Raw genomic sequence first — 26790 nt, forward strand, 5'->3', positions numbered from 1 at the left:
GTTTAGTTTACAGAGGAGAAATATAAGAAGTGATAAGAAAGAGGCATTAAAAAAATTGCTTGTAAATCAATCCTTTTAACTATAGCTTGAGCATTGCCTGATTTTTGTGGTGTTTACTTAAAAATCTTATTATTTTAATTTTGATTCCTTACATGGCAATTAAATAAAGGTACTCTTTGAGAATTGCTGAAGGGGTTGGGCGCTAGAAGAACCACATAATGAGTCAGGGGCTTCTATGCAACAGTTGCTTCAGAATTTAAAGAATATTCCTTAATTTTTTTTAACATATATTTAGATTTGTAAAGGAATAGGAAGTGAACAATGAGTCAGCAGGGGAGCTGAATTACAGTCTGCCATCTTCCTTTTATATTAATTTTCCTTCATGGACACCCTAATCACAGCATTCACTAGCGTTTTGTATATTGTAGGCCTGCTTCTGAACTCTTTAATAAGCCAAAGATGCCAGTGATTTCAATGGTAGTTTGCATGAGAAAGGATGTAGGAATTGGCCTTTCAGTCACAATATGCTGCATACTATGAATACTGTGAATTTGCAAGATATGTCTGTTTACATCAGACAAATATGATGTGAATAGAATTATGACAATGTAAATCACATAATAAAAAGTCCCAAGAAAGTGATGGAGTTTTATACCACACATACAATCCATTACATGAATTGTAAGAGTAATGAAAGTCATTAGGAAACAGAGAAATTCTGTGCACACTGTAGCTGTTCTTCAAAAGTAGCAGCTTTATGCTTTTTTAAAAACACGAGAGGCTCTGGCTCACAGTAAGGACTTACAGTGTGATCAGCTGCCACTTTTAGATCCATGTTCCCTGCCTTTGTCCTTGGCTTTATATATGCATGTATCAGTTACACAAATATCAATTGGCCCAAAAAGGTGTGCATATCCAAATGCTCATGTCTTCCACATATACAGGGGTTTTGCTATCCCAAGTAGTTTAGTTTAGTAAAGTGGGTGAAATGAGCCAAATGCAACACTTATTTATATGCTCTAAACTGAAACAGGGAACGCATGGAGTGTATATTTTGAGTTTACGATAATCCTGTCTTAGCTTGAAAGACTTGTGCTTTTGATCCTTCTCAGATGTGTAAACAATAGGGAGGTCTCTGGCTACATGAATTTTCTTTCCCTCCTCCTCCCTCTCAGAGCTCCAAATGCAGAATGTGGCACTCAGGTACATTATGTGGATTTCCAAAACACTGTAACAGATATGCTCTCCCTGCAATGTTGCTAATATGGTTTCTCTCAGATGAGTTCTCTGAATTTTCTATAGATAAGAAGTTCCTCTCAGAATAAACTGAAAAATATATTTGACAATTAAATTTGGAATTAGCTTTCAAAACTTCCAGCTTTTAGGGTGAACACATTGGGGACAGTTTTCTATAATACAGTACACCCTTGCTATAACACCCTTCATAATAATGAACCTCCAGATATAATGAACCCATCCCCTGGATCCCACCTCAAGACCTGTGGCTGCAGCAGGGGCTGACAGGTATAACGAACAAATGACTTGGATCCCAAGGGGCTTGTTATAACAAGGATGTACTGTACTAGTAAGGCACTAGTAGGCAGGTGTACTATTGTGTATTCAATGAACACAAGGCTGAAGGTCAGGTGCCTTCAGACAGCCAACAAGTGCCCTACATACACTCTGGCACAGCTTACTGCTGCTAGAGTATGATGCCTTTATTCCAATCCTCATTTTCTTTAACTCTGGTATAAAGTACAATTTCATGGTTCATTATTTGCAGCATATCTATCTACCTATCTATTTATTTTATCAAAAATATGGCTTCTGTAACGTGTCTGGTTGTGAACCCAAAAAATGAAGACACTCAAAATCACTAGTCATTTTGAAAATTTTGGATAGTATCTTTTTTTTCCTGTCCTTGGACTATATTTCATCCTGGAGTGAAGGAATATACTCTTCAGAATCAGGGAAAAGCAAAGTTAAGGCTACCTATGCAGCTTGAACTGTGCCCCTCTGTGTGTGTGTAGAAGAGGATTCACCACTAAAGTACGCTCTTGTGGCTGGGTGTGGCATAGCAGTTCTCTCCCATGTAGGACCCCCTTCTGAGCCCAGTCTGCTGTGGTCTGCCTGTTTGCATGACTCAGCTCTCCAGTCAGGTCACATTTTAGTCCCCACCCCTTCCCTAGTAACAAACAAAAAAGCAACCCCCATAAAAAAACAACAACAAACCAACTAGACAAAAAAAAAACAAAACCCAACAACAACAACTCCAAACCCGACCAATGGAATGTCCAACCCCTTCACTTGCATTTCCACCTACCGTTCTGGTCTCAGAGGTTTGTGTTTTTTTTCCTCAGGGCTTCCTATAGTCCACATCCCCTTCTGAGGGGATTGATACCACATTACAAGTGGCTAGTAGAGGAATCCAGGCCCACCATCTACACTGGGTTCCAGTCCAAGGACTCTAGTACAGGCAGTCAAGATGCGCTTAATTTGATTGTTTGCTGCCATCTTCCTGAATTTCTTCCTGCCAAGATTTTCTCTGGGCTTTCTCCTTGCCCTGCCAGAGCCTTCCTATTCCTATTCCTACCAGATCCCTTTGCCCTACTATAGGGAGAATGACTGCAGAGTTTCTCCCTGCAGATCCCTTCTGCTCCAAGCTTCCTCTGTTAAGAACACCCAGCCCATCCCCAGCTAGGTTTCATCATTAATTATGCATGGCTAACCCTCCAGGTGCAACCAACTGGGCTAACTGAGATCTCTGACTCATGTTAGCCCTTTGCTAACACTAGGGGTAGACACCCCATCACAGTATCCTTTACAATACAGTCATTAACGGCATGATTACATACAACTCTCTCTGCCTCATTCAGTGTACAGGTTGGATAAGACTAGCTAGGGTGTGAAACAGCCTCTGGCATAACTTGGAGCAACCCTGTGGAATTGCCACATTGACTATAGATCTGGCAGGATGCCATGTGCTCTGCTCCACATCTTCCCACTCTGGCATGGCCCCTACCCTGACATGCTTCCTAGGTGGAGAGAAACCAGATGAACAGATGGTAGAGAAATGGCTTTGCCAGCTCTATGCCACCTCAGGAATCTACCTGTGAAAAGGAAAAAAATCCTTTGCTGCCTTTTTAAGGCTGTTTCCAGCTACTTCATGCTGCTAAGGCAGCACAGGGCAGCCAGATCAGGGGCCATGGACTGAACCTAGTCACTTCAATGGACTTACTCCCAGTTTACACAGGTGTAGCTGAGAGCACAGATAAGCCATCAGTGGACAGGTTTGTAGCAAATGAGGCAGGCCTATTCAGTAAATGCAGTAAAGGTCAAGGAATGGGCATTCATTGAAGAGCAAAGATAAAAATAAATATTGAACAGCTGCTCTGCTCGCTCTGCACTGGCCAAGCTGTGATAGGACATTTTGTTTTTGATAAATATTATTTGGAATAATTCATTGTGGAAAAGCCTTTGGAGAATATGTTGACTTCAAAATATGCTTCAGAAAACTATTCTTAGTTAGAAATAGTCTTTACAGAGTCTTGTCAGTTAAAAAAACTGCTTGGAACCCCATTCTACATTTTGAAACCCGAACTAGGACCTGCTATAAAGTTGTTAGTTATGGACATGGATCTAGTTATTGGCTGAACACTGACTATATGCTTCACAAGTGCAGCTCTGCAAGCACTATCTGGCTGCCTGATCAGGGGGACTGTGTTCAAGAAAAGGTATATTCTAATTGTGGAAGAAATGTTATTGTTTGTGTAGAATGTAGGTCACCACAACTTCAGTTTAAGCACTTTTTTCCTTGTGAAGGGCAGCATTTAGCCCTAAGTACCTGACACGTTTAATTATTTAAAACTTAGACTTTTCTAAGGAAAAAAACATGACAAAAATAAGAATCTTGAACTGATAAAACCCTATATTTTCGATGACCTGGCTTAATCTGCTATTACTTACAAAAATACAATCCAATCTCCTCCAGGATTTGTTTGCCAACCTTCAGCCTGATACAAACTAGGACAGCCTCAAACACAGAGTTTATAATGGAAATGTCAGAAGACCCTTAAATATAGCACTGGTGCCAGACTCTGCTATAAAGAAGAGAAGTATCTACTTTGCATTACAGTATTAATCACAGAATCCAGACAGTACAAACAGCAGTTAGGGAAGAACATTCTGAGAATGTTAACACAAGTGAATAATAAAATGGTTTAGATCACTTCTTGGCCAAACTTGGTATTCTATGTTACCAGAGTCAGTATAAAAAATAAAGCCCATACACAGCTATTAAGTTTTTCAAACAAACTAGGAGATTTCACAACGCTCTCTCATAGCAATTAATGGTATCCCCTTGCCCTTTTCCCTGGTTGGCTTCAACAAGCTCAGCCATGTGCTCTGTGGACCTGATCTTGCAACAATGACATCAATGAGAACTTTGCCATTGACTTAACTAGATCCAAAATCAAACCTATTTGCTGTCTCATAGCACACTGCCCTAGCCTAGAATTCAGAAGTCCTTTTTCTTTCCCAGGCCCAGTACAACCCACATCAGAAGACCCACTCATTAGGTTGCCAACTTTCTAACCGCACAAAACGGAACACCTCTGCCCCTTTCCTGATGCCCCCCGCTCACACCATCCCCCAGCCCGTTGCTTGCTCTTCCCCACCCTCACTCACTTTCACCAGGCTGCAGCAGGAGGTTGGGGGTGTTGGGGGAGGTGAGAGCTCTGGCTGGGAATGTAGGGTCTGAGTGGGGCTGGAAATGAGGGGTTTGAGGTGCAGGAGGGGGTTTATGGCTGGGCTTGGGGTGTGTGGGGGAGTGGGATGCAGGATCTGGGAGGGAGTCTGGGTGTGGGAGGGGACTCTGGGCTGGGGCAGGGATTGGGATGGTTTGAGGTGCAGGGTTGCAGCGGCACTTACTGTGGCTCCCAGGATGTGGCCACTAGGTCCCTGTGGCCCCTAGGTGCATAGGCAGCCAGGGAGGCTCCACGCACTGCCCTCGTGCCCACAGGTGCTGCCCTCGCAGCTCCCACTGGTTCTGGTTCCTGACCAATGGGAGCTGCGGATCCGGCTCTGGGGATGGGGGCAGCGCACGGAGCCTCCCTCACCGCCCATGCGCCTAAGGGCTGTAGGGACCTAGCCTCCACTTCTGGGACCCGCAGGGAGCCAGCCTTAGCCCTGGACCATCACTGCGCCACTGACCAGACTTTTAATGGCCCGGTCAGCAGTGCCGACCAGAGCCACCAGGGTCTCTTTCTGACTGGGCATTTCAGTAAAAACCAGACACCTGGTAATCCTACTCACTCACAACAAAAACGTTGTTCAGTTAGGTCTATATAATGCAACTGTGTGCCAACTGTATTTGTATATCCACACCTATCACAAGGCTTAACCCAGTTTGTATCTGTACATTCTGGACAAATCTGGAGAACTGTCCCATAGTGCCCCAGTATACTCAGCACAGCCAGAGGACATAAGCATGGACTGAAGGACACACACCAGTACACAGAGGGATTTCCTATAGCACAGAGAATTGTGAGAAAGACAGACTGGCCAGCCTGGATAGATAGGAGTTCCTTCAACACAGCAAAATAACTGTTTTGCCCTGGTTACAGAAAGAGAGTCATGTGCCTGCTTTGATCATTGACAAGAACTGATGCGGTTACTAACCATGTATTAACTATGCTGTGTGTGGATATAAACTATGTTTAGATTCAGCCAAGTTACTAACTAGAGGCAAATTCAATTAAAAGATACAATGTGGACAAGGCCCTAAAGTAAACCTGTCTCTTTTTGGGATTGTATCACTGTAATGTATCTGCACTCTGTGCTTTCTACCATACTGTCTCTTACGCTTGAAATGCTCTTCTTGAACTCATCTGCAAAGGTACTACCGTTTCCGCTTTCAAATTCTTCCTCCAGATTCACTTCTGCAGTGACACCTCCAAGAAATCAACCATCTGAGAGCGGTTGAGTGACAGTCATGAATACATATTATTTAGTTTTAAAATCTTGTAAATAATGTGGAACTCTCATATCGTGCACATAAATAGTCTATGTATCTTCAAGATCTTATGAGTCTTGCCCTCATCCTGCTGCCCCTTTCCTCCTTTTGCTTGTTACATTCATGCTGCAGCTCATTTCAAATTAGACTGTAAACTCTTTGAGGCAAGGATACTGTCCTTCCTGTGTTTTTGTACAGAGCCTAACACAATGGAGTCCCAACCCAACTGAGGTCTTTGGTGGTAATACCAAAACTACTACTAATAAATAATTTGTTTTAGCCATGTGAGCCACTATCCGAGGAGATGAATGTAGGTTATTAAAGGTATGTCTACACCAGTGGTTCTTAAAATGTGGGTCGAGACCCCAAAGTGGGTCATGACACCATTTTAATGGGGTCACCGGGGCTGGAGTTAGACTTGCTGGGGTCTGGGGCTGAAGCCTGACCCCACAGCCCAGGGCTGAAACCCAAGCCCAAGGGCTTTACCCTGGATAGGGCTCAGCTTATAGCCCCCCCTGTCCTCAGGCTTTGTTCCCCTCCCCCACCCTGGGCGGTAGGGCTCGGGTGGCCTCCTGGGATCCTGTAATAATTTTTGTTGTCAGAAGGGGGTCGTGGTGCAGTGAAGTTTGAGAACTCCTGGTCTACACTGTAATTGGGAGGTGTAATTGCAGCAAGTGTAGACATACCTGGTCTAGCTTTGGTCTAGCTAGCTCATCAAAATAGCAGTGACATCATTTCAGCAGCATGTGTGGCAGCACAGGGTAGCTACCGGAGTACAATCCCACCTGGGACCCTGGGTACATACTCAGATGACTAGCCTGTGCCACTGCATGTGTGGCTATAGCAGCTTCACTGCTACTTTTAGCACACTTGATTAAAGCTAGCTTGGGTAGACCTATGCATGATGAAATCATTAGCTCTGATGGAGGTGTAAAAAGGAATGGAAAGGGATATTAAGAGCCTTTTCTGGTTAATTGTATTTTTTGTACTTTTTTAAAAGAATATATACCAAATAACTAAACCTGCTTCGGTTCACAAGAGACATATCATTCATAACAAAAGACCATTTTCTGCGTTTAATACCTTAGGATGACAGAGCTCATATAATGCTGCTGCTAATGAAAACACACAACATACTGCAAACAGAACAGTGAAACCTGTTAGCTCCTCCTTTTTGAAATCCGGCTTTCTGAATGAAACATTGAGAGAGCAAGCTAAGTATAAGGCAAATTAGTTAGCAAGATTTAGGAGAGAAGAAAGCACTGATGAAAGTTATTTGGGTTACTGTGTTTCTTAACAGCTGTGTTATTTAATAGAATGAGTAACATTCTTAACATGCTACTGCTTCAGACTACTGAATGGCAAAAAACCTGCAGATACTATCAAATTATACACAACCATTGCAGCTATACAAGCCTCTGCATCTGAACTTTATAACCTTATAAAAATAGAAACCAGACAATAATTACAATCTAATTACAAGTATTGACTACATATGGAATTAGGCTTCAAATAAATAAACTTTTAAAATTGTAATGATAGCAATTTAATACCTTTCATTGAAGAGTGGAGATCTATATTTTACTATTAAAGGACCAATGCAGGGGTGGGCAAACTACAGCCCAAGGGACAGATCCGGGCCCTTGGGGTTTTGGATCAGGCCCGTGGGATTGCCCCGTAGTGCTGCGGGCCCGGTGCTGCTCTCAGAAGCGGCCCTTGGGTGGGGCGGCAGAGGCCTTCATGTGTTGCCCTTGGCACCAGGTACCTCCCCCACAGTGCCCATTGGTCAGGAATGGGGAACCGTGTCCAGTAGGAATTTCAGGGGAGGTACCTGGAGGTATGGCAAGGGCGGCGCATGCAGAGCCCTCTGCTCCCTCTCCCCCAGGGGCCGCAGCGCTTCCTGGAGCGACACAGGGTCAGGGACAGGGCAGGCATGCAGGGAGCTTGCCCTGGCCCCTATGCGCGCCGCTGCCACCCCAGAGCTGCTTTAGGTAAGCGGTGCCAGGCCGGAGCTTGAACCCCTCCTGCACCCTGCACCCCAATTCCCTGCCCTAAGCCCCCTACCTGCACCTCGCACCCCAATTCCCTGCCCTGAGCCCCCTCATACACCCTGCACCCCAACCTCCTCCCCTGAGCTCCCTGCTGCACCCTGCACCTCCGTGCACCCCAACCTCCTGCCCTGAGCCCCTTCCTGCAATCCGCACCCCTGCTGTGAGCCTCCTCCTGCACTCTGCACCCCTTCTGTACCCCAAACGCCCTTTCCTTAACCCGCCATATACCCCACACCCCTCCTCTGCCCCAATCCCTTGCCCTGAGCCCCTTCCTGCATACCACACCCTCTCCCCCACCTCGCATTCCTTCCTGCCCCCCAACCCCGTGCCCTGGGCCTGCATACAATTTCCCCACCCAGACGTGGCCCTTGGCCCAAAAAGTTTGCCCTCCCCTGGACCAATGGCACATCATTTTTGGAGGCATTTAAGATAAGTGTAAAACAAAATACAGAGCAGCAAACAATGGAGACTTATGCCCACATGAATGCTGTTAATATAATAAAAAATTAGCAATCTTGAGAATTCTCCTACATCCTCTGCCTAGAAATCGAGACAACCAAAATGAGATGCAAATCATTGCCTTTATCTAATGAATAATGTAAATGAAGGCTCTTCTTAAGGTGAGCCAGTCTGCAGGAATCCTGCCTTACCTCACATTTCTTGTGGATTTAAGCACCATGTGTCACAAAAAATTAGAGAAAGGAATTGCCAAGTAATGACAAAGCCTTGGAGCCTCAAGTCAGTACAGACAGCAAGGTACATTAAGATGCATGGTACAGCGAGGGACAGACCTGACATCTCATTAAAATGAAAATGTTGCTATTTTTTCTTCACTTAGTTAATGGACTTGTATGACACTGTAATCTGCGACTATCTGTGCAGCTATTACTTAGCTCCTCTACAACATTTCCAAGATGGGAACTGAAAAACTTTATAAAACCTCTTCTCTCCTCTCTCAAAAACCCACTAGTGCTATTATACCTCTCTCAAGTCAACTGCATCGTTGTTTTTTCAGCGGTGCCATACAGCACATTGTATATATCCATTTATCACAAGCTTTGCCATAATTTATTCTTAACTTCCAAAAATAAACTTGTGTCAACAACCCTACAGCCATACAGTCCCTAAAAAACTAACTCACTCTTTATACAATCATAATTTAATTTTCCCTAAATGACATATTCAGCACAAACTTAATTACTCTCATCAGAAAGCAGCCCTGGACCTGACATAGAATTTCTTACATGGAATATTCACATCTTTCATGGCACACATATTATTTTGCTTCCTAGCTTTTTGTCCTTTAATCAGATGCCAAGATTGAGAATCCGCACATCTTACTTGAGTGTGTCCTCTAAGGTGGCACAAACTGAAGGTCCTACCAAACTACAATAAAGGTAGATTTGACATAATGGAGTCATTCACTTCCAAAATAATTACCCAGCCATCTAGTACAGGATGGAAAAAGTGCAGCCCAAATGTGGAATGTATGCCTTGGAGTTCTACAGTGGAGTTGCTCACTGTCCTCATCTTAAAGAGAGAAATGGGATATGCAGAGTCTACAGGATCCTGCATGCTATAGTCCATATTAATTTGAATAGCTTTCTGCTTGCGTAGAGATGGAACATTGCATGCATGGACTCTTTGTGTCTGCACTGATACATTAAATATGAGGTTGGTTGCAATTTGTCCCATTTTATTTAACATGTAGTTCCTGACAAATTGTTGATGTAGTTTTTGGTGTCAAACGGTGTATGCCCCTGACCTACCATTACTGTATTGGTTTTGTGTGGACTTTCAATATTATCACAGGCAGAAGACACAGGAAATGGTTTTCTTTCAGTATTGCTAATTGCCAGCATTTCAATGGCTGCAAAAACACACAGAAAAAAAATCCATCTGCTCATTTGAAAAGATAATAATACCACGAAGTCAGAATCACAAGGCCAAGAACTCAGAGTTAACAAAACCACTGACCTCTGGAGTGCCAGAGTTGATGAGGTTTATCACTTACATGACATGACCTTGGTGCCATGTTACTTTTGTTCAGCTCACAAGTTTGTAAACCAATTGGAAACAAATCAGTATTTTGGCTTCAGTAAACCATAAAAAGATTAATCTACGTAAGGAGCAAAAAATGAGACTAGAAAGATTTTATCAGGAATCCTTTAATTGGTCTGTGGAAAAAAGAACTCCCTTTATTACAAGCTGGCAAAGACATCATTGCTGAAACAGTGTCTTAAAGCTTATTTTCTATTTATAGTTGCACTATAGTTCATCTTTTGGATTTGGGCTAGAAAGGATGCAAAAGCATCTGAAGTATTTTTCCCGTTGTTATAAAAACAAAGCCATTTTAATTGTACACCACAGCTGAAAATTTCACATAGTTTAAAATAAAAAGGTCAAATTCTGAGCTGACTTACATCCATTTCAATCCCATGGGCTATAAGTCACAGAATTTGGCCCAGTAATTTAAAAAAAAATCAGTGAAAACGTGACTAGTAATCAATATGGCATTGTCACTCTCTTAAATTGTATGCACATTGAGACTTGACTCACAGGTGCTTGGTTCTGCTCCTGCCAGCAGGTATATAGAGCTTAGGTTTCCAAAAGCTAGGGCAGTCACAACTAGCAGGCTATCTGGGAAGAAAGCTTTCGCTAAACCAGACTAAACAATTGATTTGAAGTGGGGAGACAATTAAAGCATGGCATTTCTGAAAGACTAATAAAAATGTCACTACAAGTGATTGATTTGTTACAAATCCTTGGCTTCTTACCGGCATTCCAGTAGGATTTGGTGCTAAATCAGTTCTAAAGGATTATTAGTATCATATGTTATTTTTACAAACTCAAAGAATTCAGCATCATTTCATAAATCAACTGCAAGTTAAAATTAGATTTCCTTACAATTTCAGTTGTGTCATGTTATATCACATTCATACACACACAAACATGCACACAGATACACAAAATTTATAAAAAAAAAAATACTGCAGTCTGACTCAAACCTAGAAGAGTAAATTTTAAAATGATTTCTTAATAAGAATTTAAAAAAAACCCCTATTCTGACAAAGGGCTCTGTTGTATGGCTGCCACTGCATGTTCACAACCCATGGGATTTCATAGGAGTTCCAAAGCCAGGACACACTGTAGGAAACAACTCTAATTTTTTGTTCACTTACAATCCCTGCACATTATTTGTAAAGTGGTTTCTGATATTCTGGGTTGTGTTATATGTCTTTATTTACAGTACTACTTTTCCTGTGAAAAGCATTCTGAACCGCGGGCAGAAGACTCTATAAAGGAATAAATAATAGCAACAACAGTATAAGACCACCATTTGGAGACCCATGAAATATGATATTTAGGCATCGGGGAATGCCATAAGGCAAGAAGGTATTTCAGGCTTAACTATGAATTTCTTTGCTTTTAAGTATTTATGAGCTGGATCGTGTCCTCCAACAGAGTTTCCATGAGACAGAACTGCCAGAATTTCTGAGGTATCCTGCACATAAGACAAGTGGGGATTTGACTTCTCATGGAGATGAGAGAGCACACCTACAAACTCTTTGAGATCTGTAGTGAAAAGTGTAGATCTGAGTCCCACTGTTCTGAAGGCTATAACATATACACTGAAGGCACCTACCCTCCAGCAGTACAGCTTGCTTAGGAGCTGTGTTCTCATTGGGTCTCCTACCTGTACTTGCTCCCTGTATCCCTGCTGTGGGAACAGAATGCAGGGAACAGGCTGTGGCAGAAGGATCAACATTAATCTGTGCACTGCTATCATAAGGTTTGAGCATGAAGGCTGACTTATCACCAAGCTCCCCTGTATCAATGCTCTACCACTCCTGATAGGAGACAGAGACCAAAGACCTCTAAGGCTATCTGCCTAGGAAGAGCGCTATCTAGTACTCAACTCCCAAATCAAAACATTGGCAACTAAACTTTCTCAGCAATTTACTGTGGACCTGAACATCTTCACAGCAAAGTATTTTGCAGATTTATAAGATGCTGCTACACCTAGGTTATTTTATCTTTTTCTAAAAATATGTTTTAGTGCTTATGAAAGATTTCATACCTATGGCATTGATAACCTAAGCCCAGAGCTGATCCAAAGTAAAATCAGCAATACCAACAGTTTTCCCAATGCTTCCCAGGCAGTATTTCAATTCTAACCTGTGGGGGAAACCCCTGTGGGGTGAAGATTCCCTCACATACATTCAGTTTTTGGGGCTTCTGCTAAGATGGCCAGCAAGGGCACCAATTAGTGACAACTGTGATGGCGGTTGAGAATCTCTGCTTTAATGAGGTTTCAGAAGGAAGTGGCCTAGGGAAAGAACAAGACTCTGGAAAATTGTATTAGCATACTCTACCTACCTTGTATTACTCTGAAAGTGGGATTGAGAAAAAGGGACAAAAATGTCAGAGGTTTCTGTTGCTGTTCAGTGCTGTTTTGCTGTTCACTGATGTATGTCTAATATTATGCACTAATTTTATCATTCCAAATTGGCCTTTTAGCACTACTTGGCACTTGACAATATAAAATGACCAGAATGATATTTGCTCCAAATTCTTCGTCAGATTAGTGCTGATCAGAAGAGTCAAATATTGCCTATTAAAAACCCTAAACTTTCAGGGCCTTTCCATGTACTTTTGCTGCACAGCATGTTTACTTCCTCTGAGTGTGCGGACTGGGAAGGTGGCTGCTTCATAGATGGCATTCTGTGAGAGATGTCATAATACAGATCACATTTCAGTGCACACTTCTACTATATTGCCACTGAAGTGTTTGACCTTAAGATTTAAGTACCTGCCACTGGTTGACAACCTGGGTCTGGAGGGACATAGACTTCTGAGGGTGTAGATGGAAGCCTTTCCATCTGGTGGAAGATTATGTTGTCCAATAGAGAGAAGGAAGAGGATAAGGAGTGAGAAATCCTTTGGTTGTGGCTTCTTCTCAAACTAGTGTGTGGAAGGAAAAATTCTCAGATCCAGAATCCACCATGTACAGTCAGGGGGGCACAGGTAATATCACTGCATTCTTTGAAGCATCTCCAGATTTCTGTCTTTTATATTCTCTACAAGGACAGTTTTTTTCAATTTTCATCACTTTGAAGAGGATATTATTTTAGTGAGGCCAAAGGAAGAACTTGTGAAGGGCTGGTACCCAGGGAAGAATGGAGAGACAGATTGTATCAGGCCTGAATCTCAACAGAGGCAGCAGATGTACAGGGACAGACCCTCTGCTGATGCAAGTTAGCACAGCTCCATTCAAGTCAATGGAGCTATGCCAATTACCCCAGCTGAGAATCTGGCCCACAGTGTCTGAGAACACTGCACAGAGAACCAACCCAATGGTAACATATATGTGAGAGAGAGCTGGCTCTATTCCTATGCTGCAGCTCAGCAAAACTGGTACCAGTTCAGACAGCAAGGTCTGAATCCTTTGCTGGCACCAAAATCAAAGCATATGGGAATGATCTCACTCTAAACTTAGAAGTTTTCATTCTCTGCCTTTTGCCAAAGGGGGACTTTGTTCAGTTCCCTGAAACAGTGCAAGAGAGAAAAGGAAATGTGTGGATGGATAAAAAAAATTGGGTATGAAAAATACCGAGCATTTTCACACATCAGTAACTTGGCCATTATTTTACTGTTAAAAAGGACACAGTTTACATTATTAATAGTCAACTAATTATGCTAAAAATGCAACTTTTTTAATTTTAAAAAAGTATTTTGATTTACTCCTGTTCTGAGACCTATTTCTAAACCCATGAAAATTGGGGCTTATAAAGGATGAGCTCAGAAACACTTAACTACTATACAGTGCCACAATTAATGATGACATAATTATGGAGAAAAATTGGGAGATTATTCATTAACAGGTTCTTCTGTTCTTGTTATTTATAAACAAGCTGTAGGACTCATAAAAGTAAAACAATATATTTTAATATCCAGACTGTGATATGAGTGACATTTTTGTTTGTTGTTTGTTTTGTTTGTTGTTGTAGTGGTGTTGATACCAGGATAAGAGAGAGAGACATGGTGGGTAAGGTTATATCTTTTACTGGACCAATGGTGGAAGAGACCAGCTTTTGAGCTTCACAGAGCTCTTCTTCAGGTCTGGGCCTAAGCCACCTTATCTTTCTCGGATGTGTGACATGGCACTTTCCAGTTAAAAATTGTTAAAATATGCTATGCTAGAAGTGCAGTAAATGTATCAAAGAACAAAACGTATCCCAGTAATCAAATCTTGTCCAGCCACTGGAGACTTTGACCCTTGCTTTCAATAGTTCTGTAGGTGAGGATATCCGAAAACAAACATTTACACAATAAACAAACAGGTTTAATATACTGAAAAAGAGCTTTTGAGTGAAAATACTCATGACATGGAATGTAAATACACAGAAAGCATATTCCTAATTGTGCTTTTACCTAAAATAGATTGCTTTGGAAATCTCAATCAATCTAATCTAGGGGATTTAGACACATATCTTCATTACACAACTGACATATGTAAGTAGATTTTTGGATCAGGCCATCAATGAGAGTCTTTCCATTTACTTCAATCAATGTTGGTTCAGGTCCTTAAATGGTGCAAATTAATTTTAATGAAAGATATGTTTCAAAGGAGGAGATTTTCAATGCTAATGGCTATTTGTGGTTTTGAAAATCTCCCTCTAGAATTATACCATCATAGAGTTTAAAGACAGAGGGAACCTCCAGTTTCCAGTCTGACCTGCTCATCACAGGCCACTAAAAACCTAATTACCTCTGTATTGACCCAAGTAACATGAATTAAATTAGAGTATTACAGCCCTTAGGAGACTAAGCTAGTGTCTGCCAGAGTCCTCTACAGACCACATAAAAATTTTCAACCACTTACTTTTAAAGGTAAGTATAGATCATGCTTTACTCTTAAATATCTTTTTCCATAGGAAAAAATGAGACAGAGCATTTTTTAAAAAATCAAAACCAATGCATCACCAATAAAGTTCACTTTACATTGTTGCTTCTAAATCATCTTCCCCCAAACCCAAGCTTTTCTTCAAGCTTCAAATGACAAGTTTTCCTGCTGATGGTAGCGAATATTGATATCTACAGAAGCACAACATTTTCATCTTGGTTGCTTGTAAATATAAAATTTGAGATGTCCAAACTGAAGAATGATGGGTGTGAGCACAAAGCTTGTACGTAGCCCCTATTATGTTCAAGAGCTACTTTTATTTCATAATCAACTAAACGAGGAAAAAGTTGGCTTTCTAGTGAATAATGAGCTTCCCAGATTTTTAGACAGGGAAAGGGGAGTACACTGTCTAAATGTTGCATAATGGCATTGGAAATTTGAACATACTTCTGTATATGAGGCATCTTGTTAGAGTTTCTCCAGGATATTTCTGCAGGCTATCCCTACAGTATTGTTTCTGCTTGTTAGATCCATCTGGGCAATGAAGCCAAGGGGCCTACCAGTCTTTGGAGGGCTCACCTAAAAATAGAAGTAGAAAATGGAACATATAGTAAGAACTGTTTTAGTAGTTACAAGAATCACATTCTGTAATTTTTGGTTATACATAGGGTGCTTTTTAAAAGATGTCTTTTTTTTTTTAAATTTGTTTGCTGTTTAGTTGGGTTTTTTTGCAGTCATTTGTAAATGTCATCCATAATCGGCTCTGTTTCTAGTTTTCACTGGAAGAAAGTGCCTTATGAGCAGGAATAGATGGCAAAAATCAAATTGATGAGTTACAGTGATGGCTCTTGACAGTTTTACAGATAAAAATGTAACAAGCACAGGAAAGACACTGTATTTACACATAAGAAAATGCTCTTCTTATCATAATGCTGTCCCCTTTTAAAGGCCTTACAACTACTTGGCAGTAAAAATTCTCTCTGGTCTGGAACTTGACAAAATGTCTCAACTAGAGAACTGTTTTGTATATGGAGTAAACAATTAAAATTCACTTCAGCTCATTTCTCATTTTATTTATAAATTCCATGTAGAAAAAACTGTCTACAGAATTAAATGATGAGAAACAGAAACGTTCTATGGAAAACAGAATATGGAAAACACCACGGCATTGATGTAGAACTACTTGCATGCATAAGTATTTGCATGGTGAAAATGCAAGGCCTTTCCAATATCCATGCAATACAGTGTTCACTGTGAAGAAACTGGACTGGATGAGGGAGAGGAGCAATATAAAAATAAACAAAAATCATGAAATCATTGGCTTCACACAACAAAAATATTATTAAAATACCCTCATAGACTACTACCCATAGCCATACTCACACCTACATATCCAAATGGTGTCACTGCATGTGACCGTTGTGGATATATTAAACTGCAGAGGAAAAATGTATACAAAAATCAAACTGTGTATAAATATAGATCTGTGGACATTGTCTCTTCAGGTAAATTAGTTCAGAAGATTGAGTTTGCACTTCTCAGTCTAGCGAGACTAAATTTTTAAGTGCAAAGGCCCCTTTGCCTCATAAGTCAAAGAACATAACAGCTTCAAGGGCTATTATCAATTTTTCTGGGTAGAATATTATGGCCTCTGCACTGATAGAGGAAACATTTGGCCAAGTAATTCCAGTATCTGAGGCCTGCTTTATGCTACTTGCAAGAAATCTGGAAATACATGCACTTATTTTCACATACAGGAAATTTCAGTCTCCATAAAACAGTTTCCACTTTGAATCACAATAGAAACAATGAAGGTGAGTGGCACTAACTCAGAGGAAAATTTAACAGCACCTACAGTCTCACCATTTCCTAGTCCCCTTAAGCAAGGCCATGTAATGAATTTTTTTCTCCACATGGAGTAAAGCAGGGAAAGGCAACCTATGGTACGCGTGCCGAAGGCGGCACGCGAGCTGATTTTCAGTGGCACTCACACTACCCGGATCCTGGCCATCAGTCCGGGAAGCTCTGCATTTTAATTTAATTTTAAATGAAGTTTCTTAAACATTTTAAAAACCTTATTTACTTTACATACAACAAGAGTTTAGTTATATATTATAGACTTATAGAAAAAGACCTTCTAAAAACGTTAAAATGTATTACTGGCACACAAGACCTTAGTGTGAATAAATGAAGACTTGGCACACCACTTCTGAAAGGTTGCTGATCCCTGGAGCAAAGGATAACTTGCTTAAATGGTTTCAAACAACCTGTAACTGCCAGCAGGGTATGCTAGTGCTTCCATGCATTTCATCCTCTCTCCTCCGTTCCATGAAGCAAAGGGAATGAGATGGCTCTTAGGCTCTGATCCTAGAAATACTTATGCACATATATAACTTCTCATATGAATAGCCCCATTTAACGCTATGGGGATATTCATATGAATAAAGATATGTACCCAGTTACGTGTTTTCAGGAGGGAGTGCATGGAACCTTAGTCTATGCATTGGACTGGTCACTTTATGACTAAAAAGAAAAAAAATCAAAAACCCATGTGTTAATAAATGTTAATATTTGGAAACTGTCTTATGTCATCTTAAAAGTGAACCCATATGAATATCCTACTATGGTACAGTGTAACAGTAAAGGTTCTTTTGACTTTGTACAGGACTTGAAGACCCCTCAGATGCCAGATGAGTTCCGCAGGTATTGTAATCCAGGACTGGGCTTTTATAGCACAAGTTTTTCTTGGCTGGCATGACAATGGAATAACGTCATAAAGCAAGTACTGTATTGGGATGCAGTTCAGGTTCACCTATCCCTTGCAAAAATAGAGTCTACCGTTTGCTGTGTTCTAGCACACCTACACACAGTAGAGGTTCCTAATGATACATCATCCTGACACAGTGTAGCCATATAGTGACGTTACGCCATAATAACATAACCTCAGACGGTGAGCGTTTGTTTGGACACTACTATATAGATTATACTACTCTTCTACAGCAAATCCTGTTCTTAGGGACTCCCTAAAGCTTGAAATCCATGAGCCATCGCCTCATGATCAACTGTACCTAAGCAGTAGCAGTGCAGGTTGCAGTATATTACTAGAAATGGGTTCATTTATATATCAATTTTTTTATTACAGGTGACATTAAGATTTCAGGGGACATTCCTGACACAGTTATATTGACAGTGAGCCACTATAATTCAACTGTGAATGGAACTGAATCTGTCAGGAATGTTTTTTTAAAATAAATATTATTTTACTGGGAATACATTTTATTTATTTTAAAACTTATGCTGTGTTTGCAAATCCATAGTCACCATGATACATCATGCCTCAGAAGGTAAGAGAATGCATTCAGAGCTGCACCAGCAACATGTGGGACCATGCATTCTGGAATGTCCTGTGTGCAGAAAACGGAATAATGAAAACCAGCCAACATATTGGGAGTGGGAGGGTCCTGTCCACCCAGCAAAGAAAACAATATGCTGGTTACAGGAAGACAACTCTGTGCCACATGACAAGGTTGAAATGCGATTAGCTGCCACACCTAAGAACTGAGTTCTAACCACATTGTATGTGGATGCAAACTATAGGTATGTTTACACTGCATTTGGAGGTGTGACTGCAGCATGTGTAGACATATGCAAGATAGATTTAATGTAGCTAGTGTGAGTACCAACAGCAATGAAGCTGTGGCAGCATGGATTGTACAAGCCCATCTAGGACCCTAGGTACTTATCTGGCAGGTAGCCCAGGTTACGGTGACTAAATGTCCCGTTTTTATAGGGGCAGTCCTGATTTCGAGGGCTTTTTCTTACATAGGCACCAATTACCCCCCACCCCGTCCCGATTTTTCACGCTTGCTATCTGGTCACCCTAGCCCACACTGAAGCCTCTGCTGCCATGGTTTCCTGGCTACTGGTACTCATGCTAACTTGATTAAAGCTAGCTCAGCTATGTCTACATGGGCTACACTCAAACATTCGACTTCAGTGTAGACATGCCCTATGTTTGGAACCAATCACGCTCATAAGCGGTTACAAAGATGGTTGAAAGCTTATTTGTGGACAGAGCCAAACTCTAGTTATAGAAACTAGTTCCCTACAGGTATTTAAGACAATCTGTGTAAGAATTAAGTTGCTTGTCCGAATAAGTCTACCAAAGAAAATCTATGTGTCTACCGCTATCTCTCTAGTAAACTGTTACATTATACAGTTGTTTCCAGGTGGTAAGAGCACTAATATAATTTTCTGCTAATTTGTTCTTATTACTTCTGAATGTTTACATGGTGACACTACAATTCCTTACCTTGTTCCTTACCTTGTTATTGCAGCAACCATCTACTGACACTGAAGGGAGTTGTTAGCTACAATCTAATATTCAAAGCTAATTTGACATACTGAAGAAAAACAAAAAACATAGGCATAAACAAACATTAAAACACACTGTCCAGTTCTTGTTTATGCACTTGGCACATTGTTGCAGTGGCTGCATTGCAAACATTGAAGGGAAGTGCAAACAATGCAAGGGTAGGTTTGATTCAGAAAATTCTGTTTCCACTGAAAGACAGTTTAACATATTAAGAATTTCACTGGCACACTTCTGCTTAGCTTAGGTTTTGTAAAAACTTGTTTTTACAAAATGTAAATTTGGAGCTAAAAATTCAAATTGACAGATTCTTCTCAGTAATTCACAAGTAAGCCTTGAAATGAGTTAATAAATGAAATAAATAAATCAGATATCCCCATAACCTGAGTCTTAAATTTTGACTTATGAGGATATTTTTTTCAGCTGCCTTTATATTGCAAAGAAAACAAGCATCCTGCAGGTTCCACCAAGCCATCTTTTGTTTCTACTGTCATTACATACATTTACTTTTTTCTCTTTCATAAGACTAAAGTTTCACTTTCACATTGGGAGCTGAGAGAGAGGCACACCACCACTTGGAGTTCCTTTGCATGTGAGGGAGTGTCAATGCTGTGTCACCCCTGATGAAGCTGCAATGTGTAGTCCCTGTACTGGCTGGCCAACTCAGGACCTGTTGGACAAGTCACCTTCTTCTCATCCACTTCAAAATGGCTAGCGACTCACCCTGGCACAGTCCTCATGCTCTAGTGAATGCAAGAAATGATATTGTGATTGGTCTCCACATGGGGCTGAAAGATGGGACAGGGGTTGGCAAAGGCTCCCTACAATCGCATGGTGCACATAGTGTATTTCCTCATTTTATTATGCTATATAATAAAATATTTCTTAAAATAATAGGAAATTCCAAGGCAAAAAACATTGTTATCTGAACTTAAGATACGCTTACAAAACACTGCTAACTTTAATTACTGTTACTTAAACCTAAGCATTAAAAAGGTATGGAAAATAGATGGATTAATTCAGGTAATGTAGGTAAAGACAGCAATACCTTTCACATTCATATAGTCTCTTCAAATGTACATGTATGAAGATTCACATTAAGCAATCCACTACAGCCTCAACTTTAGCCAAATAAACCCATACAATCTCACGCTTATTAACAGAATAGCACAGATGTAACAGAGTAGAATTTGTACCTTAATATTTACAATCCATAAAAAAAAGAAGAGAACACCTTTTCACAATAACACATCTGCTAGGAATTCTGCTAGGTGGAATTATACTTAATAATGCATTAAATTGTTATACTCAGTTATGCTGCATACATATGAGTGTTTCCATTTTCATTGCACATTTTGACTTATAAGTTACTTAGAAGAATGATATCCCTTCTTTTAATTATTTCAGTAAACATAATAATGGCATTGCTCACTATACCACAGAGTACTTTATTTTCCCTATTTTTTAGTAATATGAGCCTACTTGTAATTAAAGACATGCTGCATTAATGATGCTGAAAGTCTCAGAGGGAAACATTTAATGTCCACCGCATAATATTATGCCAGAATTACATGCACAGAAGACTTTTTAATAATCTTTGTTTCTTAATTTAGTTTTGATTGACTATGAAATCCAGAGGAGCACTCTAGGGCTTGAATTTCTACTGTCATCAGCACTTCTGCTCCATAAATTGTACAAACGCGGATGACTCTTCCGTCTGTAGGCTTCTTTTCAAAGCTTCCGTTTAACCTATCCAGAAAATTAGCTGCAGGCTGCAGATAATTGCAGATAATTTTACCATTTTTAAGCCACTCGGGTGTTGAATAGGGCTATGACAGCCAAATTTGTCTAAACACAAAGAGCAAATCATATTTTTATGTTGTCATTTCAGTTTTATACGCATGTTCATAACAATCTTAGTTCTATATGCAAACTACAGCAGCAGCCAGTAGCGGTTTCTTAGCTAAGAGTCTGAGAGGAGTTTCATTATGAACCAGGGATTAGTAATGGAATTAAAAGTGATATAAATAAGGTTTAGATTTTAGCAAATCAATCCCCTCTCAGGAAGCAATGGTATGTAGCTGTGCTGCCCAACCTGATAGCCTGAGTAGGAAGAGAGAAGAAAATATTACACTGGCAAGTTATGTTTATTAAAATAAAAATGGTGTCTGTCTGATACAGTGTTAGTTGGGATAGATTAGTAGGCAGAGTGCAAGTGGTGCAATCAAAAGGTACAAAACCAATGTAATTGCTTCATGTATGATATCAGTGCAGTGTATGTGGTGAGTCCATGTGCATGCATACAACATCCTAAATATGTGTGTGATTGGACCTGAACACCTTTAAGAGTTCTAGGCATTGAAACTGATGCCATAAGCTATTCAAAAGTTCATTTTCCCCAGAATAGACCTGTTTGTCACAGCGTAATAATGATCTCCATATGGATAATATACAGGCAAACAAATATATTTAGTAGGTTATTTCAATTTACAGTAAACTTATTTATAAGAACTCATTAGTTTCCCAGAGCTAAATTAGCTAAAATTACACAAATTTCTATTGCTTTACTGATCTCTTAATAAAATGAACCATGTATAACATTATAAATATGATATATACTTCAAAACTACATTTTCCTATCAAGGAATAATAGTTTTCAACAGAAATTAACATTCTACTGAAAGAAAATTAATTTTCTATATAACGTAATCTAAAAGAAGTCCTCTACAAGCTGAAAATTTCTTCCAACATTAAAAATCTCCTAGGATCTGACCTGGCAAACATTTATGCATCCAGCTTTACTCAGGTGTAATGTTTTGACGCATCCATAGTGCCTTGTTCTTCACAGCTGGCACAACTATTTATCAAGGGCAACATTTTCACAATTGGCTTCTAATTTTAGGGACCCCAGATGCAGAAAGCCTGGCTTAAGATCCTTGGACATGATTTTTAGAAGTGCTGGGCACCCACAAATCTAATTAAGGTCGCAGGAAAATACAGGTACTCAACACCTCCGAAAAATCAGACCCTAGCTAATGGTGTTTCTTTTAATGCTGCCCATAAATACAACTGTGAACATTTATGGCTCATGATAACGAAGCATTAAGTAACAATGGTTAGAGCTGTGCATACTTCCCCGAAAATGCTGTCAATGCACCCTCCTCCTTAAACCTGCAATAAAGTTTAAGTATTCTAATTGTAGGCTTCTGTTGGGCAAGGTTGCCTAATTACACCACATTATGGTGGTTTCATAATGTGAACATACTAAAATCAAGCCACCAAACTCTTTTTCACAAATAACCCATGCAAAGACACCCAGGTGAAAGATTAGTGCACTAGAAGCTTGATGCTGTTTTCATTTAAGTCCACTGCAAGCATTGCCATTAATTTCAAGTGAAACAGCATTGGGTTCTAACTAAATGAACCATTTATCCTACTGCCTAATGTGTTTTAATGAAGATTGCTTATTTCTTATTGCTTTGTTTCTCAGAAGCCTTTCACATTTACAAGCTCATAATATTATGTAGTTTTGCCTGGATCGTAACTGAACTGGGGATTTCTTCTTTGCCTCTGCCTATTACAGAAAAACATCCTGAAACTATCTAGGAAAGGACCATTGAAAAGTTTGCCTTACCATTGCACAGAAGGTCTCAGGAGGATCTCCACATGTTATATCAGGGGGATCCAGGGTCACTTTCACATATTTGATCATGTCTCTGGCTTCCGGCTGACAGGCCATGTAATCCCAAATTTTTCCTTCTTCTGTGTAAATTTGAGTCTTACATACGTCATAATGTCCCCACACTGAAGGATAATGCTGCATCACTGAAGATACAGTAACCCAAAGGGCATGAAGTGACAGGAATCTTGACAAATACATCTCTAAATCCTTTGAAATCGCCTTGATAATTATAACCAGTATTGATTTAATGATAGTCTATAGATGATAAATATATGTACACGTATATTTATGTATGTATCTTATAAAACAGATTCCACAACTGAACGTGAAACGTTGAGTACGGTACTTGCTTTGCTAAGTTGAAGACTTTGGCGGAAGCCTAACATATTCAAAGAACAGCTTTTCACAGAAATCTGAAGCTTGTCCTTTGTCTTATCATGTGTCTATCAGGGCTTTTTGTAAAAGATATCCGAGAGCAGATACTAATTTAGCAAAGCTGTAGGTCTTCACTTGTACTGTTGATAACCCCGAGTGATCCTCCGTGTTCAAAGCTCACAAGGGATACCTAGACGCACTGATAAATCAGCATCTGAAGCAAAAGGATGAGTGTCTATAGCCTGGTGTCTGTTTCCCATCAATCATTCTTTTCTTCTGGCACCAACATCCTTTTAGAAACAATAAGGGTAAGAGTTATTGTCCAAGAATCAATGCATTATAAAATATATGAAATGTTGACATTTTGGAGGTCTGATGCAATATAAAGCAAATTGGTGTAATATAGATAACCTTTACTGTGGGTGCTTTGCTAGAATGAACAAACTATCAAAATCATTCACAGTGAAAAGTATTTCAACATGAAAGATTTAATTCTTCTCTAACAAAGACAGATTTATAACATTTCATGTGAGCTACAGGTTTTTGCTTCAAAAATGACATTTCCATCTTGGCAAAACCTGAAAGGCAAACAACAGAACTTAAACATTTCTCGTATTTTATAACCAATGAGGCAGGGGAAATCTAACCCACCAAGAAGAACAGCAGAGCGGATCTTTTATTACAGTGACAAAGATGACAATTACTGGTGTGCTTTCTGTCTCTTGGAATGAGGACCTCGGAGACCTCAAAATGCCTCGTATGCCTCTATGCTTTTGTTAGCTTAATAAGAGAGTTATTAGGAGCACACATTTGTCTGTTTGGATTTTCTCATTAGTACTGAAAAAACTTTGCTCCTTTTTTTAAATTGCATTTAATGATAAAGATAACAACTGGCTCACCTGTAGCTTATTATATTAACAATTTCCCCTTTAACATGAGCCCCATGTTTTCTTAAGTATTTTTACATATCTACCTCTTGTTTATTTCTGTAACAGAAATACCCCCCCAAACAGTTCTGCATATTTTTGTAAGATGTAAAATACCAGGACATAAAATCATAAACCTTAAAAACAACATGTTACAAATTCAGAAGTCATTTATATAAGCCAATGCAGTTTTCTCTAATTTTGCGATCAATCCTGTTCCAATTGAAGATATTGGAAGTTTGGTCACTGACTTCAATGGGAATAGGATCAGCTCCTTTATGAAAAGAAGGATGCATTCAGCTACTACTGTACTTTTCAACTCTTTAGCTGACTCTTACAATCTAAACAACCTCTTAAAATTCATGTTTACAGACAACTATAAATCATAATGTTGCATAGCTCAATTAATGTCTGTAGTCTAATATTCTAGTTAGTATGATGAATCTTCCTATGTCATAAAAATATGAAAGACATTCTATCACATACGCCTTGTTTTATAATACACATTTTCAAGAAAGAGCAAAAGTTGTCTTCAAAGCAATTTCACAAACGGGTTGACTATATTTAAATACTGCACCATCTTAAACTGAAATAAGCCACACACACTACGAAATGCCAACAGATGGCTGAAGTGTGTTTCCATAGCAAAGTAATTTACAATAATTGCCTTATGGACGCAAGTGCAATTTTCCATTATATTCATTTCATAAAATGTTATCATACAGCTGTGATTTGTGATGTATTCTACTGGAAAGTGTGTTGAATATCTGAATTTTCATGTAGCAATAGTTAGCTATTTGTCTAAATACATGTAAACTTACAAATCTGAATTTGCTACAAAACCAGAAACTTCAGATACTTTACAAAAATTAAATACATTTTAAATCAGACCATTAAGTATCATGGCATTTTTAACCACCATCCATTCTTCCTGTTTTCATTGGCAACATTTAACTTGTTATTTTGGAATTAAAGTAATTTTTTAAAGGCATACAAATTACACTGTTTCTATCCACTTTTTCCAGTCTATTTTATTGTTTTGGAGGGAAAAAACACAGCTCAAATACAAAGGTCAACATCTACAAGTAAGGAACTCACATGAAAAAAAATGTTCTTTGTTTCTAAATAAAAACTTACAAAGTGTCTTAAACGATCATGACAAATCAGTGCATATTCAGTACTGATGGATGAGAAAAACTATTTTGAGCTTGGGCAAAGCTGGTAAAACCAGTAAGTGAATGCTGTGTTACTGTATAGAAATAACAAGTTACTATGTTTAAACAGCCTTTCAATTTAGCCTTTTTCATTTAGTCAGAAATATACACTTTTTTAACATTTTCTTTGTTAGTTTTTCTTTTCTTTTCCTCTATAACCTGCTGTCACTGCCAATCTACAAATAAGTGGGACTAGACAGGGCTGTAAACAGATGTATTAACTAGAATTGAGAATATAGCTATTGAGAATGAATGTGAAGCTAGCCGTTATCTCAACACCCACTGTGCTACAACTCTCATCATATAACCAATTCTCATGAAAGAAAGTCAGCGTCATAATGATGGTCATTACACAGAATTATAGACTATAACACTGATCAAATTTAGCGCACTGACAAGGAAAAAGTGCAGGGGAGTGCAAGAAATTTGAGTATTGGAAAGATATAGGACTGAGTGACGGACAATCCTGACAAGAAGCAGCCAATTACAGCTTAAATTTCTGGCACATAACCAGTTGTGATTAATAGTCTTCCATTATATTACAGATATATTATTAATGCATTAAAAATGTCAGGCTTTGGCAAGAACTAATATGGCATGGTTCAGTTACTCTGCAGTATCTTCTTTTAATGAGCTCCCATTGACACAGAGAAAGATATTGACCAAAGCACATTAAATATCATATGCTATGGGTCACTGAGGCTTTTATAATAGAGCTACACAATTTGTCTTTATTATATTTATGCCTGCAGTGTCATTCATTATGTGCATTCTAGTTCCTGGTTGTCTATTCCCAAACATATCTAATTAAAAAAAAATTACCTTGCAAAAATTTTAAAATTACGTTTCTGAACTTTTAAACAATACCAATTGTAGCTCTAAACTGCACAGGCAAACTGTGGGTAAGATTTGTTTTCATGAATACACTTACATTTGGCCCTATAGAGTAAAATGCACCAAACATAATAACCGATGCATTTCTTGTGCCCAAATCCTCTATACCCTGTAGTCCTCTCTTCAGCAACTGACCATGCATTCTGCTGTGTTAAACTGAAATGATCCATAAGGTCTGACATACAGAGACTGACATCTTCATCGACTGAAAGAAAGGCAACTGCAAACTACTGGAAAAATTGATTATACTAGCTGTATTCAATAAAATTGTGGCACATGCTATACTGGAGGTAACCTTTCTGTATTAATTGTAGAACATTTAGGCTTTTGAAATTTCACATGTGCCTTAACTCTTG

General features: G+C 39.4%; 1 protein-coding gene across 4 annotated transcripts in view; it reads right to left on the reverse strand.

The window, feature by feature from the left end:
* Window positions 1-26790, reverse strand: part of NTNG1 (netrin G1) — a 204641-nt gene that overhangs the window by 173240 nt on the left and 4611 nt on the right. For all 4 annotated transcript variants that reach the window (XM_030573671.1, XM_030573670.1, XM_030573669.1 and 1 more), the window contains exon 2: window positions 22978-23690. In XM_030573671.1, the coding sequence (XP_030429531.1) occupies window positions 22978-23223 (246 nt within the window). In that variant the 5' untranslated portion in view covers window positions 23224-23690. The remainder of the gene's footprint in view (window positions 1-22977; window positions 23691-26790) is intronic.

The sequence above is a fragment of the Gopherus evgoodei genome, chromosome 8, assembly GCF_007399415.2.
Source record: "Gopherus evgoodei ecotype Sinaloan lineage chromosome 8, rGopEvg1_v1.p, whole genome shotgun sequence".
In the NCBI taxonomy this organism is placed as follows: domain Eukaryota; kingdom Metazoa; phylum Chordata; order Testudines; family Testudinidae; genus Gopherus; species Gopherus evgoodei.